Here is a 19310-nt window from a genome sequence, read left to right as displayed (position 1 = left end):
TTCGCGTTATTTTATCTCTTATTACTAAGCAGGCAATCAGAATATATTTTTTTTAAAAACATAGTGAATATTGATATACATAAGATACTAAATATATGGTTAACCCAAACCTTCAAATAAAACACCAAACAAAACTTATCTAAATATTTAATATTAATACACAACTACATTCAAGCTGATCCGTGCGCCTTCTTTAAACCCCTGCTCAGTTCTACTATTTGCTGGTAATGTTCCCTGAAGCCTTGCAGAGCTAGACCTTGCTGGCTTTTCATGGCAGAGTTACTTGCTATGTACTTATCAACACATTCTATACACTTGTTATCTAATTCTATATCATGCTCGGAGAGATGTTCTTGTCTTGTTAGTTGTATTGGTGTGGGTATAATCTAGAAAAAATTCACTCATTATAATTATCATCTGCATCATGCTGTACCCCGCATGTACAGAGTAGACCGAGGGAGTCTAGTGTAAACACTCTGCTCCCAACTGATATTTATAAAAAAATAGTTTGAAGCATTCTGACTTAAGTTATATTAAGCCTATGTTCTTAAAAAGCTTCGCCAAAATATATATATACTTGACCCTATAGATATATTGCTGACATAGGTTTCAAATTCTTTTACATAACATTTTTTATATAGTTTCCAAAATATTTGTCCTTAGTTACACTTCAAAAGTTCTTAAAAAAAGTAAAATCATCTAACCTGCGATACTAAAGCGTTACTATCATCACCGTTTACCAAATCCCCGTGTATTGCGTGTCTCAACGCCATTAATAGCACGGCTTCGCGTATCACACCACTTTGTACTAATTCTAACATCAAGTTGTCCATACTTTGATGCCAAGTTAGATAGAAAGCTAGTGGACCAAAATGACGGGTAGATCTAAAAATTATTGCATGTTAATATTAATTTTAAATGATATAGTAGAAATAAATATTATGCATATAATAAAATTAACGCCGCGGTTTTACCTTTTTGCCAAAGCAAAGAAATAAAAATATTAATAAATAATAATTAATTCCCCCCAACGGGGATCGAACCCACAAGCGTCGTGTTGCACCCTTCTCTTTAATAAATAGTATTGACAAAAAAGATAATGACACAAACCTTAGTAAATTAAACTGTGTACTCATATTAACATGCTGATACGCTATACTAGTTAACTTCTGATACTGGGGCTCGTCTGGTTCGTATTGGACACATGCCCTGTCTAATACATATTCGTATTTAAATCTATCGAGAAGACTATGGAATTTCTCTTCATCTGTGAAAATTGATGGCTCCTTCATTTTTCGTCCAACTGTTGGGAAGTATATCTAAAATTATAAGTATTTCTAAAATTAAACAAAAATTTTTTTTAGCTTCTTCTTCAGAATTTTGAAAATTAGCGTGAACAGGACTAAATGTGCTGTTAGAGAATGAGGACATGATAATTAATTCTCCTTAGCGAACCCACAACCATCGTTTACATTCAGACACTGTGCCGCTGCGCCAGAAAGAGCTCACCAAAATAACATTTAAATTAAAGTGTATTATTATGCATAAAAAGAAAAGTTTGTATAATAACCTACTGTGATACATTTTACAAACCTGATTAAGCCTTTTTCTATCATCATGATCACAACTGCGCAAAGTTCCATCAGGATCCCTAAAAAAAATTTTAAGTCTTGAAAAAAATAGGCCTACATGACAAGTTAGTATACAATATCTATACATTTTTGATGTGTCTGTACAAGGAAAATAGTGAAGAAAATATATTAGTGGTGGTATTAATATAATACAAGCAAAAACATGATTTTTAAACTTTGTCTATTTTTTAGTATGTTTGTTCACAGTAATTTCAGAAATGCCTTAACCAATTTCATTGCACATAGATTTTAGTATTGTATTTTGTCAAACTTTTTAATTTAAAGAATGTTGTTTGATAAAATTGCTAAAACAGTTAATTTTTTAAAAATTCTTATACAAATATATGCATAAGCAGGATTAATTTATTTACTTTATTTTTACATTTTTTTTTATCATTACTTTTAACATAACATGTAAATGTTATTGTTTTCGTATTTATATTGATTATATTGATATTGGTTTAATAATTTACATTTTTGCTGTAATTAATTTATACACATTATTATATGGTGGCCATGAAGTTAAAAATTTAAAATTTACCTTTCTAATATTGTTCTGTGTTCATTTGCAACACCAAAGGTAATATCTGTAAATAAGTATCTAGTTGTATCATATCCCACCAGAGCTGGATCTTTAGATAAAACATCAATTATTGGCTCATGGATCTGGAATTTTTAATCATTATGTCAATATTTATAGATTTTTTATTACCTTTACACTATATTTCTCATACATTATTGTATGTAGAGGGAGTCTATAGTGTTATACCCATGCACTGTCCAATTATCGAGATGTTGATCTTCTAACCAGAGTCTCAAAATATCAATCTAAGAATTGAACATAATATTTTATTACAGTGTTTTACATATACTAACAAATATCAAATAATAGTTTCATGTATTATAGTATAAAAACATAAATGAGATAAATATTCAATACACACAGATCTATTTTCTAACATACCTTAACAACTGGTGGCATTTGCAGTAATCTATCAGCATTTTTGTTGGCCTTCTCTCGTTCAAACTGTAATTCTTCATCAGTTAAAAACTTATATACTGGTGTTTTCAGAACAGTTACGTTGCTGTTGGTCCGTTTGCGGAATACTTTAGCAAAATCAGGACGAGTTAAACGTTTCAGCAATATTTGAACACCTGATGAAAAAAACTTTGGAGCCGGATTTTCTCCATCTAAAATGTTTAAATTAAATAAATATTATTACTTAATAATATTATTATACTTTAATATATATATTACAAATCAGATTATTACCGTATATTGAAGGCGTGATACTTAATTTTCTTGAACATATAAAAATAGCTTGTGATTCATTACTCTTAATTAATATATTTCTTGTATTATTTTTTACTAATTTTAATAAAGACATGATAGAAATTGGTTTATTTAGAATTCATAACCTATACGTAATTTTTGATTGACATTTACCACAGCCTAAATATGAAATAGCTATACATAGACAATCATAATATTATAGAATGCAATAAATTATATAAATGAAATAAATTGAAGACATGTTGATATTTTTTAAGATACTATAATCACAATTTACAATGTTTCTTAAAACATTGTAATCTATCGCTAATCGTGTTGTTCAAATGTTTTTTAAAAAAAAACTTTTTTCAACTATCGAAAATCGGAGTAAAAAAATATATAATTTTGAAATTAAAATATTACTCCTTAAATATAATTACATTTTTCTACACAATTTTAAACTGCCGCATATTTGATATTAACAACATTTGCTATTATGTAGATACCAGTAAAAGATTCTGGGAAAAGGAAAACCGGTGGTAAAAAAATGGCTAAGGAACATCAAGGAATGGACGAGAATTAAAACCGCCGTAGATTTAATTCATTTGGCTAGGGACAGAACTAAGTATGCGACGTTGACTTCCAACCTTCATTAGTTGGAGAGGTACGTTAAGAAGAAGAAAATACCGGTATCTTTTATATAAAGTACGGTTTTTTTATCTGTAGGGTGTATGTAAAATGACATTTAGCTCAAGTGAGTAAATGTGTTCTGTGGCTCAAATTCGAAATGTACTCGCTGTCACAATAGAGACAACAAGGGATTTTTAGCTTAAATACTAAATAAAACCAAGTAAATTATGTATAAAACTAAAAAAATCGACATATGTTGCTCTTATTATTTATATTGTTAGAAATTTGTTATTAAAAATGGCAAAAAGAAAAGCGGGAGTAAACGATATTATTTATGAATTAGATAATTCTGATATTGAAGTAAGTAGTGATGACGAAGGAAAGGAAGCCAAAATAGGGCGATTTGTGAGTGAGGAGAGTACAAAAACAGTAACAAATAAGACAAAAGACAATAAAGGTCTTAATCATGACAATCGTAAAGAAATTAAAGAGACAGTTCCCCAAACACAAAACGGAGGGAAAACGATTTGTGAGACAACATTGGTTATAACCAAAAATGCAATTGAAAAAAAACGATCAGATCATTTTGAAAAATCCAATATTAATATTGAAGTAAGCGAAGGAAGCAATAGTCAATGTTCAAATACGATATTTTTTGACGAAGACATAGATATTGGTTCGCCAACAGCTAATAGCGATTTGGGAGTAGTAGGTTGTGAAAATAAAATACCTTTAGTGACGGTGCGCTTCAAAGATATAAAATTAGCTAAGACTTATAAAACACAAGTCAAAGAGTTTCTTGTTAATCTTTTAAAATATGAAGATAAAAACAATTTGAGTGAAGCTGACACAGATATTGAAATTGATATCTGGCCCGAAGACTTAGTTGATGATCAATATAATGATGAAGAGATTGCTAATCAAGATGATAACTTATTCTTTATAGACACAGACCCTTGTGGGAACCCAGAATCAGAAATACCTACTTATAGTAAAGTAAGTTACTTTATCTGTTATATTTTATCTTGCGCTTAGGTGGTGGTGGTACCGATACTAACCGTGAAAGAACTATTTTCATTTTGTTGGTCAGATGACAAAGACAAACCATGGCATTGAGTTCTACCTCTTCATAAGCAATATATTGAAAATTCTGCAATGTATGGGAAACTATGCTAAAACTGGGTTTTACTTACACACCCTGCTCTGGGAGCAATGAGAATAAAGCTATAAAAAGAAAGAAAAATATGACCATTCATACTTAAAAATAATCATTTGTTTCCTAAAGAACAATAATATAAATTTTCAGGGTTCACACTTAATATCTAACATATCAGAAAAAGAAGAAAGTTCACCATCAACTATACGATGGAAAATGGCATGTTTCAATTGTGATGGGGAACATTCACTTAGGGATTGTCCTTTACCAAGAGATAATAATAGGATTGCCGAGAAAAGAAAACATATAGTTAAAGTGGGGTTAGTTGAAATATTTGTTTACATAACTTTCTTTATTATCATTTACAATCTGAATTAAATCTCAAAATAAATAAGAGACAAATTGTGGCACAGCACCACAACATTTGACTGCACTTCTGATAGTTGGGAATTTGATTCCTACTCTGAGGCATAAATTATTTTATTACATGAATTGAATATTTTAACATTAGTTGCTCTTTCCTTTGGTGGGTTTGATTCCCTTGTAGATGCATAGGAATTAAACCCACTAGTAGTAATATGCTGTGCCACTGTCTCAATTTGTCTTTTTGTGATAATATAGCTTTGGCTTCATGCTTTATCCATTGATATGAATTTTATTTCTCAATAATTTTTATCTGATATGGTGAAGAAATGAAAAAAAATATTGTTATTATTAAATAAAAAATATTGGTATTAACCAAGAAGAATATTATCTGGATTACAAAGTTTCCTAGTATTTTAAAGGTATGAGCTGCTTTATTAATTTCCCCAAGAACTCAAATCAAACTCAACTCTACTCATTTACAAACAGAGACTGCAACATTATAACCTTCTTTAATAATAAAATTTTATTACATTAATTTCATCAAGATAAAATCAAATCTCTCAAAATAGTTTCACAATCATCCCACTCCAGCAATTTAACTTATAAAAATTAAGTGAAAAAACAAAAACAAATTTTTGAGAAATAGAAATGCTCATCATTTCTGTTTAAAGATAAAGTCCAGACAATCTTTCCCCCTAAAATATCACTAGATACATTCATGGCTGTCCCACTGCATCATAGTAACTTTTAATTTAATAATTCTAATCTTATTTACAAATATAATCAATTTCATTACATTTTTAGTCGATATCATGTAGAAGATGAACAAAAATATGGTCATTTAATGCCAGGCAGGATATCAGCATCTTTACGGAGCGCTTTAGGACTTAAAAGATATGAGTTGCCGTTGCATATATACAAAATGAGACTACTTGGCTACCCTCCAGGGTGGTTACAAGATGCCCGCATTTCACATTCTGGAATAAGGCTTTTTGATGCATCAGTAAGAACATTTAATTTTTTTAGCATGTTGCATCCCGCATGTAGCAGGGTAGTCAGAAGGGACCTAGTGTTGAGGCACTGCACTTTCCGCCGAATTTTCATAGCATTGTGTGTCGAATGCCGGAACTTTACTCTGCGCTTTGCCTTGTTACCAAAGCAAACAAATGAATAAAAATAGAAATACTCTTCACTTTCTACCAAAAAAATTCGTACATAGGGGCAATGAAATGAATATGTCAAATATTTTATTTACCTGAGTAGGATGAAACTCTCTATACCGTCACACGCTTTTCAGGTTCAATGTATTTATTTTAATGATAATGACTCGCAATACTATATTTTCAATAAAACAATATACTCACAATGTATTTTTTTTATTTTTACAGTATTTTATATAGGGTAAATTAAAATGATAGATGCTATAATTGCATAAATAAAAATACTGTTCCTATTTATTTTATTGTTTTATTATAATCACAGGGCAGTGCGATTTTAGATCCTGATGAGGAAGAAGGTGAATTAAATGAGCCGGGTTCAAAAGATAAGTTTGACATCAAGAAAATATTAGACTTCCCTGGTTTTAATGTTCCTGCCAGCTCAAGATATGTAGAGGTTAGTACTACTCTTAAACTATAATAACTAAAATTAAATATATTAATAAGAGTATTTAATTATATTATTTCAAAATTATGTACAGTGGCTGACTGTAAATGTGAAAGTTGTGGGTTCAAATACCTCTTGGGCAAATTAAATATTCAATATTTACCACTTCTCACTCTCGAAAACTGAGTTATGTGGAGTTATGTGTGGGGAACAGAGTGTCATAACACTAGACTCTAGAGGGAACCTAGTGTTAAGACACTCGGTACCCCACTTTCCGCCAAAATCTGGAGATCGAAATCTGGGATTTCATTTCCTCGCCTTCTAGACCTTGACTGGAAGAAATCTCTATTAGAGATAAGTTTACCAGTAGCCAATAATTTTATATTTTATTGTATTTATTACTTTTACTAAGTGCAATAAAAAGTATATAATATTTTTTTCAGGAAGGTCATCTATTTGGTTTTCCACCTATGTCGGATGTGGACAGTAAAATGTTAATGCTACAATCTTTAGCACCAAACGCAATGAAAGCTTATAAAAGGAAGAAGCTAATGTTATTCCCAGCTAATAATAGTGGTACAGCAGACGGACAAATGGAAATGGAGTTGGATAGTGGAGATGGTATGTATGAAATTGCTACAAAATAATTATTTTAATAAATTGGCTGGAATTTTAGTTTTCAATGTTTGGATATTGTATTTTAAAGGATAATGTTATTGGAATACGAAAATAATTTAGATAAGTAAATATTTATATCAGTAAGTTAGTTTTCATTTTATGACTCTAATCATATTAAACGCGTATTTAAAAACGCGTATTTGAAATTACGTTTCCCGAATACTGTGTCACTAAGTTTTGGAAACATCCAATTGCTTACAAATCCAATTACAAAGTTTCATTTAAAGATGTTACAAAGTTTTATTTCTATATAAATTCAGAAATACCGGAATTTCCATCAATGCCACCGTTACCAGATGAGGCGCCACCACCACCCCCACCCCCTCCCCCTCCAATACCAGAAGAAAAACCCACAAACACAAGCATTCCTAACAAATCAAAAGTTAATAAATCATCTAAGAAGAAAACAAAAAATAAAAACTATAATGTTAATGAAGATAATACAAAAGACAATGAAAATAATGATAGTGAAAATAATACACAAGCTACAAAAGAAAATAAATATAATGTAAGTGAAAGTAACGACAGAACTAAGACAAATGAAAATAATGAAAGTGACAAAAATGATAATGATGATTTGGAAGTATTGGAAGTGTTACACGTCCCCGACATTCCCGTGCCTGGTGATGATTTTATTGTTATTGATGAAGACTATAGTGTTGATGTAAGTTACTATTTTATACAATATGTATTATTTACAAATATTTTTAGAGGTCAGTCGCGGCGCAGGGACACAGAGTGTGACTGTAAAACCGATTGGTTGTGAGTTCGATCCCTACTCGAATAAATTCCCTCTGACTACCCCCCTCTTGTGTGCGGGATACAGCGTCAAGCTGATTTTAATGACAAAAATACTTATATATGAATGCATCAGTAGTTCAATAATCTATACTGTATGTAAAGGTTGCGGCACAGCGTCTAACTATAAATGCTGTTTTCTTTTCTTATTATTATTGTATTTTCCTCTCTCTGGTATGACATGACAAAATGCAGCGTTGGATTCCGCCGCTCATTTACTCAATGTTTTGAAAATAAGATGTTGCGTGCAGGGTAGAATGTCTGACTTTGCAATAAGTTTTCTCAATACGCAATAAGTAGGCAGAGTTAACCTTCAATACGCTAATCTTAGAACCTATAGATTTGAATTGAATCCATTTCATTTCATTCCATTTTAATAAGCTGGCAAAGCCGCGTGTAAAATTTTATCTAATATATTTTTCTTTATTATTCTTTATATTTAAAAACTCTAGTCCAACAAAATTTTATTAACTGTATATTTCAAATATTTATAAAGATATATATATTTTTTACTTTATTACAAGTAATTTTATTTTTTTCTTTTAGAATATTTCAGTGGATAGTCCTACTTTAGCTGATTTAGAGGAAGAGAAAAGACAACTCCTGAGTGCGCTCAAAGATGGCGGTGACAGTCAATTGTCTGTTATAAATATATCAGACACAGTTGACACAAATGATGATGATGTTACAACTGATCTAGAAGAAATAGAAGCATTGCTCGACGATGCTGCTAGAGAGCAAAATGAAAAAGATGAAATAAATGAACAATTAAATGAAAATAATCACAATCCTGTTTCAGATAAACAGAATAATACAAGTAAGGAAAATATAGACAAGTCCAATAAAAAAGAAACTAACGTAGATGAAGTTGAAAAAGATATAGATATCAAAACTGATATAATTGATGACAAATCAGTAAAACAAGATCAAAATGAATCTAAACCTGAAGAGACACTAACACCAAATATTAAAACAGGTAAAGTGAAAACCACATTGTATGGAACACCGGTGATAAACGTAGCGTCGCCGTTTTTGAAGTTACCGGGCGAGGAAAAGTTTTCTAAAGACATTTGTGACATCATCAACTTCGAGAACCTTCCAAACTCCACTGGGAAATACAAACAGATCAGTAAATTGTTAAAAAAAGTTAAATCGGAAGTAGATAGGATACAAGACTCATGATTGGATATCGCCACCTTTTAAAGGTGGATAAAAGACTTTCTAGTACTTTTTATATGGACATTAGTATTTTTAATGTTTCTTTACAATAGTATGTTACTATTGATATGAGCTGAAACATTGGCCGGTAAGTGTTTTGACAGCTATGACGAATTAAAATGGAGAGTTTTTTTATTACATCACATTTATTGTCACTTTGGTGGTGAAGTCAATCAGCATGTTACAAATTTGGATACAATAAAAAATAAAATGGAGTAAATAATAAAAAAAAATACGCTGAATAAGAATATTTTTTATAACAATTATTTATTGTTTAAAATTTATTTTATTATTAAACTGTACCACTTTATTGTTCATTGTCTAGAAACTTGTAATATATGCGTCACTAACAAGAAATGTGTGCCTATACAAACTTAAGTACATAGACAGTCTTACACGTAAAACAAACAAACAAAACACTCTTTATTGTACCATAGAAAAGACACTTATACATGTATTAATACATGGAACAGTACAATTGGCGGCCTTATCGCTAAGAGAGCGATATAATAATAAAAGTATAATTTGCAGCAAATTTCAGTTATAACAAATTGGAGCATAAGCAACAAATTACAATGATTGGGTAATTCATTGTTTCTCCTTACTTTTTATATGGTAAAAAAATATAGACAAAAATATTTTTAGATGTTATGTCTTAGTAGCTTATATATTTTAAAATTATTGACAATTAAAAAGTAGATAAAACAAATACAAAAATTCTAAATGTTTCAACTTCATACAAAAAGCATGTGATTCTTTGCGTCATAGTGATTTCAACAGTTTCTTTTAAAGAGAAATTTACTATTATCATTTCTCACACTACATTAATTTTCCTATGATAATTTTATTATAAATACATTTTATCATTTTCTTATTGGCTTAAGCGGATTACACTGCCATCCTTAAAGGGGCCATCAGTAAATTACGTCACACAAATTTCACGTTTTTGTGAAACCTTAACCTTGCCACAGCTCATATTTGTCATATTTGTGAGACCCCCTACCTAGTATAACTTCACATATTTGAAATTTACAATCAGAAATTGTTAATTTAAACGGGATATCAGAAATTATTTTTGGTTAACCAGTTGTGTTTTAATACTCATAAGTATTATATTTTAAGATGTTGTGTTCTGAAACGTGTGACGTTATTTTTAGTTGGTCCCAAATAATAGACCAATTTCATATAGAAAGTTTACTGCATGTAAATAAAATCGCCTCTTTTGATTTTTAACATTTATAAAATATTTTCGATAACAAATAAAAATTTTAAGACTCGAATCCGCGCCTCTTGGGCACAGTCCAAGACAGTTAATTTCTAAGAGGCGCGAGTTCGATTTCGGTTACGTTCAAATTTTTATGTTTTCTAAAATATTCGATTTTTTAATTTAATTTACTTACTGGTGAATTAGTTGCGGATACGGTAGTTTTATTATGACTGACCATAAAGTACTTTTGCAATTAGAAATCTGTTGTAATCGTTTTAATTAGTTTAAACTATATCATATAAAAATTACATTCAGTTAGCATTTTATATAAATAATAGGTTTAAAAATGTTTTTATTGGCAATATATGTTTTAGGATAATTTTTTTTGCGGCAGTTTGGCAATAAATTCTATATCATGATAGCTTAATGAAATTTATATATTATATTTATACTTAATTGTATATTATTTATATTTAATTGTAAATATTTTAATGTTAGGTTTTAACTGGTTTCTTTTTTTAAGAATATGTTAGTCACTTGACAATCATATTCAATACTAAAAATCCAATATTTTTGTTTGAACTCTATAAGTAAAAAGGAAAAATAAAAGGCTCATTAAAATGTCACATGTTGTCTTCATTTATTTTGTTGTATATATTAACAATCTCGAATGGTGTTGCCATTATTATATTAAATTGTGAAAGAAGCAAATGTTATTCTAATAATAAACTGATAAATCCCAAACCCAAAAAGAAAACTAAAACTAATGACATATCACAAGCTTGCCATGAAACAAAAAATAAAATGTTTCAATATTAGAATACTTTATACTTTATTTAGTATAATTTGTAAATGTAAAAGAAGAAAAATATGAAATATAAATAGAATGGAAGAGATACGTGAAAAATATAATAATATAAGAGTCAGATCTGAGTATTGCCATATTCAAATAATAATCAATTTTATAATCAATTCATAATAATGAAAATTTGATGCTGAAGAAAAATTCTCAATTTAGAATTTTAAATCCTTTGGCGTTTTTTATATAAATTATAGCACCGAAATACAAATTCAATAAAACTTTACCTTCTTTTTTAATATAATATATAGTTGGAAGTATTGGAATGATTGTTTTTCTAGGTACATATACCAGCGTTCAAGCAACACTAAGTCACTGAAGTTCAACTATACATATTTATATAATTCCTTACATATATACCTTATAATGCTATACTTAAGGATGTTATTTATCATTTTTTACATATTTAATCAGTTTTCTTTGTTGAACCTTCCAGAACTTTCTTCTTCATTAAATTCTTGGTGGCGTTGGAGGGGCGCCATCACGGTCCTGTTACATAATATGTAAAATATGCATTAGCAAAAAATATGACTATTAACGGTCATGGGCAAATTGGGCATGTTTTTAACGTTTTAACAAGAGACCAATTGCAATGTTGTTTTCCAATTCCTAGGAGTATTTAATACTTTTTTAATACTTAAGACATTTCCGGTCCCCACTTCGTGCTGAATACTCGAGGCATTGCGTGTTCAGTGGCGGGGCTTAAGCCTGCACTTACGCGTTACCAGAGCGAGGAAATAAAAATAATAATATATTTAAAAATTACGGAATGTGTCATACAAAATACGGTAGAATGGCTAAAATAATACTTGTAAAATATCCATACCTATATTATAAATTCGAAAGTAACTCAGCCTGTCTGTCTGTCTGTCTGTATTTTACGCAATCAGGGCCAAACCGCTAATTTAATTGTGATAAAATACTCATATAGAGATACTTGAGGATCTCGGGATGAACATAGGATACTTTTTTTCTCATATTTGTAATATTTTCGATATATAATACATTAAAATATTTATTAATTTGACATACAATTTATTCCGCCATGTTAATAACAACCGTCGTTGCTAAGCAACGATTTGGAAAGATTGTTGTTAGAAAACGTCACCCAAAATAAGCTTGCGTATCTGTCTATTGAAAACTGTAAATAATTTAGTTCGGGTCCACTAGTATGTAATATAATACATGTTAAAATAAATATGAGACACCCTCTAAAATGCAAACTATACCTATTGACGTATAAGTCTATTTTAAAATTTTATAGTAGCTGTTTTTGAACGGTTTTCGACGGATAGCAGCTGTTTTTGGACTACGCGGGTTCACTTTTTTAAATGTTTTGTAAAAAAAAGTTTAAAGCTGCTTTATAAACCCGTTTTTAATAAGCAAAAACAATACTTTTCATGTAAAGTGAATCTTCAAACTACAAACTACCATACATAATATGGCATAGTCTTATTTAGAAGCATTTGTTAAATAACAATAAAGTATTATGCACATAATTAACTGTACATAAATTATATAACGAGGAGAGTCCAAGGTGATTTAACCTATATTGTACCTGCTACCGCTTTCTGATCGTGATATTAAAATGTATAGAAAATATGTATTGAGGCCATTGTGACGCATTTGAAACGCTGCGTTAAGTTCCGCAATGGGATATCTCTTTAAATAAGCGGTAAGTTAAAACTAATCTAAGACTGCCTTTTTCCGTAAATAACGTTAGATCATATTTGAAAACAAAGAATTGTTTAGTGGTGGTACAGTAGTACAAAAAGAATTAAGCAGCCTTCACAAAATAAAAGCCCGGTAATTGCGACAAAAATAATTAACTAACAATATACATATAGTAAAGGAAAATATGCAATTATGTTGAAAATGATAAATGATTGACGTCATTAGAGAGTGTTAATAGCAAGAATTTTTTTTTAGAATAAATAAAAAAAAACAGTTGATTTTTCGTCTTCACGCTATATCCCGTATACATGAGCTTAGGAACTCAACAACTCAATTTAATAGTTGTTCAAAAATTCCTAATTTATAAACTAAAATATAGTTTATAGTTATACAATAATAAAGTAAATACTAAACATTAATGAGTCATTTTTAAATCTGCCACAAGTTCACATCTCCAAGTGGGCGGACGATAACAGCTACGTCCACGTGACACAATGTCGTGCTAAATTTTGTTACGGAAGCGACATTTGTTTGTAAATAATTTATTTTATAAAAACAAAGATGGCGGAAATTATTAGTATTGTAGAATATATATCAATTATTTTTTTTGTAAGATGCTAAGAGTCTTGATTCAAATCTCACAACGTTCAAATTGTTATACGTTTTCTAAATGTTTTTTTTTTCTCTAAATGTCCTTAAAAAATGCTTAATTTTTGTTTTCGAAGTTTATAGAAACATGCATTAAAATAGTTTCGCTTTCCGTTTACTATATTTCTATAATTTCCATTACAATTTCGTGGCCTTAAGGCATTGTAATGAAATTGTAAAGACATATATTGATATTTAAAATTGCTAGTTTATTTCAATACGTATGCAATACAGTAGTCAGAAGCAAATAATTATATCAATTGATATATTTTAAGTGATAGTGTCGACTAGATTTTACCTTTATATGTACTTCATGTCATTGCGCAGTTGGAACGTAAGTATCTTACGTCGTTACAGTTCTAATAATTTTTGGTTCAAATCTTACACGACATAATTATATATTTTTATTTTAGGATCTTAATATTATGCGAGATGATAAAGAAACCTTTTTTTACTTACAATTTTAATTCATTTTTAACAACATTAGGCAAAAACCAATGTCGCCTTTTGCCTAAGCATATTTATATTAAAAATACTTTTATACCTTTTAACATTGTAGTATAGATATGCCAGATTTTATTTCGTCTGTATTTCTATTTAGTCGACATTATGAATTGATAATATTTGTTTTTAAACATAAATATATTTTGACAATTACTGTAACGTAATCTGTAACTGGCACCGCCTATTGCGACTTTTTCGAGTTACCCGATTAAATTGCGTATGTGTAATTATAATTTATATATAATAAAATACACAAATAAATAATTACACACATATCACTAGCTAATAAATAATTATCGACGCTACATTGACGCAGTTAATGTGGTTGACTGTACTGTACACGAGTTGTTCAATCCACTTATTTAGACATACTGCGATGTTAATTTCCGCCGTCCAACACGCAATGTTTATAAAATCAATAGAAAATGTCTCAACACTACGTTTTGTCTATTCACTCTGCACAATGAGTATAAGTTTACATTAAAAATAACAACCTCTATTAATGAAGTGAAAACATCGTAAGAAACACCGCAAGGTTAATCTTCAATAAAACGACCCCGACTGCAAAGGAGTTGTAATGAAACCGTACTTTATGCCTACACCGTTGAGGAAAACAAATGTTACCAAACAATATGTTGAAGTCAAAATAAGATATATTAATATACACGTAATATGTGGTAACAGGATATTTTATTATATATTAATGAATGCTTTTTTTTTAAACAACCATAGACGGAACTAGAGTTTTGTGTCACTGGGTTCTTTCTTATATAGAAGAACTTAAGAACTGAACTTAATTTAACCAAGAAGCAATCGGAACTATATACATCACATAGTGTAATTGCGTATTATTTCGTTTCTAGAAAAATACATATCGTAGGCTCAAAATGTTAACCTGCTAACACAGTTTGTCTTAATGGGAACGGAGTGTATTAGCTCTAGGTTCCCAGGATTCCTTTACCTTCTCTGCTATATACGGAATACAGCCTGAAGCAAAAAAAATTGAGAGAGCGACACAGTTTGACTTGATTGTGGGCTCCCTATCTAAACTGCTATTTGGGGAAGAATTGTGAAGTTAACAAAAAAACTAGACTATATTTAACATTAATTACCTGAGAGTTAGGCACTGGCTTCGAATCCTGTATTTGATTGCGTCTCGGGCGCATCATATACATAGCTACAGCGAGAGCCATCATCAAGAACATCATAAGGAAGCTGTTACCAGCCGAACTTGCCGGGGGAAGTCCCGGCAGCTCATCAAGACATTCACTGTCTGTACAATATGATTGGCCTTGACGTAACTGAAATAATGTAAGTATGGCTAAGTATAAAGGAAAAGTTGTATTAACAAAACTATTCAGATCAATATAAAGAGGCTATTATTGCGCAATAGGACTTTGCAGGCTGTAAATATGATAGTTGTGGATTCATATTATGTAAAAAAAAATCCAAAAATTATTTTATTTTTAATTATTACAAAATTATATGTTTATTAAATAATAAACAACATCCAACATTTTTGTTGGATGCCTTGATTAAAAAATAAATAGAATAATAATAGTTTGACTAACAATTAATTGGTAATAATATGCAAATAAAGCATACAATTATATTGAAAAATGAAATAATTTATTTCAGTTAAATATTTGGTTGGTGTTGTGAAAACATTTGTGTAAATATAGAAAAAGATGTTTATAATAAAATTAATGTTATAATTAAATGTTAATTATTTCCATTATTATATATCTTATCAGAGCTACATAGCACAGCTGTATATACCTACATATTATGTCTAACATAGTTTAAGTGTTTTGCAATTCTTTCCTCATTGTGCATATAAATATTTCATAATAATTTCATGTCATTAAAGAAATTAGTAATAGTAGATTAGTAAATAACATTAAATTAATAAATTTTATTAGTAAAAGTTATTTACATACAAAAAACTAGAATGAAAAAACAGCTTTACATTTTTATCAGAGTTAACCTAGTATTAAAACCCTTCTCCGTTTTTGCAGGGATATAGCATGATTAGTAACAGCACTCAACACTGTACTTGGTCTACCACGATGAAGAAATGAAAATATAAATATCATTTTCACAGGTGGAGACTGAACACACAACCATCATGATTACAGTCAGATGGTGTCCTACTGCACCACAATAGCCTCTGAGAAATGGAATAATTTAAATATTTAGTCACAAGGTCACATAACATTTAAATAAAAAATATATACAAACAATGTGAAACATAAATAGTGCAAATTGATTACATGTGTCAGAACAAGCTACATAACAGCTGATAAGAGTAATAACTAGTGTTATTTGAAACTAATTGATTTCCTATATTTTTAATGGTTACACTAAACCAGCATTTTCTAGCCAATTTTTTATGCAACATATTTTCATAAAACCAATTAAACCAAAGCAATTGTTTTAAAAAAAAATATATCCATATTACAATTATATATTATTTTATGTTATTCTAGAAATCTTTCTAAGCAACAAAGAATTCAATGAGAAGAATGTATTTTTTATATAGTTTTTGCTTCGACTGTAGACGTGGTAAATGGAATTATACATCATGTAAAATATGATACAAGGTCAACAGATAAACACACTCACAAGAGAGATGAGCCTTCGCATCGCCAGCTCGTGGTTCCACAGGCATTCACACGGGTCCATTTCATCGCCCATTTCTGCGTAATTTAACAAAAACTAAAAAATATAAACTTTAAAACAGGTCACGAAAAACTTAGGGAAATTACCAATTTAAGTATTTTTTAAATTTAATTTTACTGTTACAATGGAGGTGAAAGTTTCTTATAATTCTTATAAGATATAAATAAGAGTTTAGGAAAAACACTACAGGCGACACGATTGTTTTTATTTACAAATAAAAAACAGCACTGATCATCTGTCACGGGAGAGAAAGTGAAATAAGGAGTGTAATCATAATTTGTAGTTACCTGTACAGTATATTTACACTTAAACGGGAATATGCTGGGCTGAAGTGAAATATTATTCAATTAATAATGTAATGTACCCGCGCTCAGCCTGTTAAAACGTAAAAATGTAAGACGACTACACCTACGCCGACATTTTTTACTGTCTGCTTGGACTGTTTTGATTGGCTTTCGCGATGAACTAATCAACAACAGACCATAGCCAATAGTATACCAGGGTTGCCATGCTTAAAATATACTATAAATATTTTTTATTTAAAATATTACTGAGATTATACTTTGTTTTTATAAGTCAACTGAACTAAAATAAAATGATTTTATGTTTTATAAAATACTTCATACGTAGCGTACGTTTAAAACTTCATATAGTTAGTTTCACGCTGTATTCCGCACTTGACGGGATAGGCAAAGGAAACCTAAGGTTAAGACACTCTGTCCTCATGAAAACTTGCGTTGCCCACTTTTCACCGAATTCTCGAGGCATTGCGTGTGCCATAAGTGGCAAAACTCAACGCCGCTCTTTGCCTTGTTACTGGAGCGAGGAAATAAAAATATTAAATATTTTCCCCCGTATGTAATAAATACTAATTTTAGCTTTTCGTTTCTCAGCCGCTTTCAAAGAAATATTTAAATACATGCTAGCAATTATTTTAACAAGTGAACTCATTGGTTAGAATAATTAGGTTACGTGTCTAGATTTTAATGGTCGTGAGAGAAGCGTACTCGGACCAATAATAAACATAAAACTTTAAACATCGACGCTAGTTTATGTTACACGGTTAAATGATATATTTTAAAAATGTACGCTATATATTCTATATGTAAAAAAGTTATATATTATAAATGTAAAAAAAATAGTTGTAAGTAAAATAATTTTACAATTTTTTTTTGCATACGTACAACTACCTGTCAGTTATATTTTCCAAGTTTTATATAAGTTTTATGAAGGTCTACTTATTTATTCTTATTAATATAAGGGGATTAGACAAGCTTGCACTTTTTCTACATTAGAAAAAAAAAATCTTTCGAGGCAACTACAATGTAACTTATTTTTGAATTATGCCGTTAAGCCGCTTACGACAGTACTTCTTTATACGCAACTTTACTCTTAAATATTTTTTATATATAGTTTTTTAGCTTGATGCTTTTCAAGGCTACTTAGCGCGGTAGCCGCAGAGAACGGATAACCAAACTCTACGGTCTTTGCATACCTTTTTCACTTTGCCCACTGTATTCAACTTCTTCATACATGCCTTCTGTGCAGCTATGCTGACTCATCAATGCAGCTGAAGCACTATAGTTAATTCTGTTACCGCCCGAAATAACATCTTACTTATCCATTTCGTCTTCTTTTGCTTCTACTCTCTACTAAACATATTTTCCAGATATAGGATTGAATATGTTTCTTTTATATAGGTACTTGGGAAACTACTTAATAGGTACTTACGCATTTTATTTATTTGTACGAAAGTAGTTTTAAAGTTTATTTTATAGAATGATTTAATCATTTAAATTTTGTTCCTAAACAAAAATAGCTTTAATATAGTGCAACGCTAATTATTCCTTTAAGTTATTTATTTGTCTATTCAGCAATAAGGTATATGATGACGTAGGTATTTATAATATTTATCATTAGGTATACTAGGATCCGCCACATGCTTTACACGGCGGGTGGAGCTGAGCGAAGCTATATTGCGCAAAATGTTACGAAATTTTTGCGAAATTTTCTGTTCCGTCCGTGTGTCCCCACGCGCTGTGCGCGTGTATGGTACTTAAAGATAATTACAATCAAAGAACGTAGGAAAACATAAAGCTATTTTTAAAAGTAACAATATTTTTTTTACAAAAGTACCTAATGATATCCTTGTGGGAAAATATTAGGTCAGAATGAGATATAGTATAATTGACACCAACCGCAACATATGTTGTAAAAAACATAAATTTTACCCTGGCCTAATACTTTTTAAGAATTATTAGGTAATAAAAAACAAGAGAAAATTTTAAAGATATATAGGTATATATTTTCAAGACCATTTCTTGCCATAACCCTAAATAAGTTAATACTTATATAATAGTATGTGTATAATAGTTTGTGTG

At 29.9% G+C, this 19310-nt stretch overlaps 3 protein-coding genes across 4 annotated transcripts; 1 reads left to right on the top strand and 2 right to left on the bottom strand.

The window, feature by feature from the left end:
- Positions 1–130: 130 nt before the first annotated feature.
- On the bottom strand, positions 131–3092 carry mRpS22 (mitochondrial ribosomal protein S22). The gene is made up of 7 exons (XM_085205170.1): positions 2905–3092; positions 2596–2822; positions 2173–2297; positions 1594–1651; positions 1111–1319; positions 705–885; positions 131–386 (listed from the first exon to the last, which is right to left on the bottom strand). The coding sequence occupies exons 1-7, from the start codon at positions 3017–3019 to the stop codon at positions 171–173; spliced, it is 1131 nt and encodes a 376-aa protein (XP_085061296.1). The 5' UTR covers positions 3020–3092; the 3' UTR covers positions 131–170.
- A 595-nt stretch (positions 3093–3687) lies between these two features.
- Positions 3688–11188, top strand: LOC146527515 (uncharacterized). Its single transcript, XM_085204278.1, has 7 exons — positions 3688–4530; positions 4841–5010; positions 5861–6059; positions 6539–6670; positions 7105–7282; positions 7600–8003; positions 8684–11188. Exons 1-7 carry the CDS (start codon positions 3832–3834, stop codon positions 9317–9319), a joined length of 2418 nt encoding a protein of 805 aa, XP_085060404.1. The 5' UTR covers positions 3688–3831; the 3' UTR covers positions 9320–11188.
- Positions 11178–17391, bottom strand: LOC146527514 (small integral membrane protein 14). 2 transcript variants are annotated; one of them, XM_085204279.1, is made up of 4 exons: positions 17217–17391; positions 16873–16946; positions 15360–15548; positions 11178–11910 (listed from the first exon to the last, which is right to left on the bottom strand). In XM_085204279.1, exons 2-4 carry the CDS (start codon positions 16942–16944, stop codon positions 11872–11874), a joined length of 300 nt encoding a protein of 99 aa, XP_085060405.1. In that variant the 5' UTR covers positions 16945–16946; positions 17217–17391; the 3' UTR covers positions 11178–11871. The 2 variants fall into 2 exon arrangements, with proteins under 2 accessions (XP_085060405.1, XP_085060406.1); XM_085204280.1 differs by having other exon boundaries at positions 16873–16965; positions 17217–17356.
- Between the last annotated feature and the right edge of the window lie 1919 nt (positions 17392–19310).

Source organism: Heliconius melpomene, chromosome 20, assembly GCF_056956725.1.
Source record: "Heliconius melpomene rosina isolate 202511_hmr_F chromosome 20, ASM5695672v1, whole genome shotgun sequence".
In the NCBI taxonomy this organism is placed as follows: domain Eukaryota; kingdom Metazoa; phylum Arthropoda; class Insecta; order Lepidoptera; family Nymphalidae; genus Heliconius; species Heliconius melpomene.
This window is presented reverse-complemented; position numbering and strand designations above follow the sequence as displayed.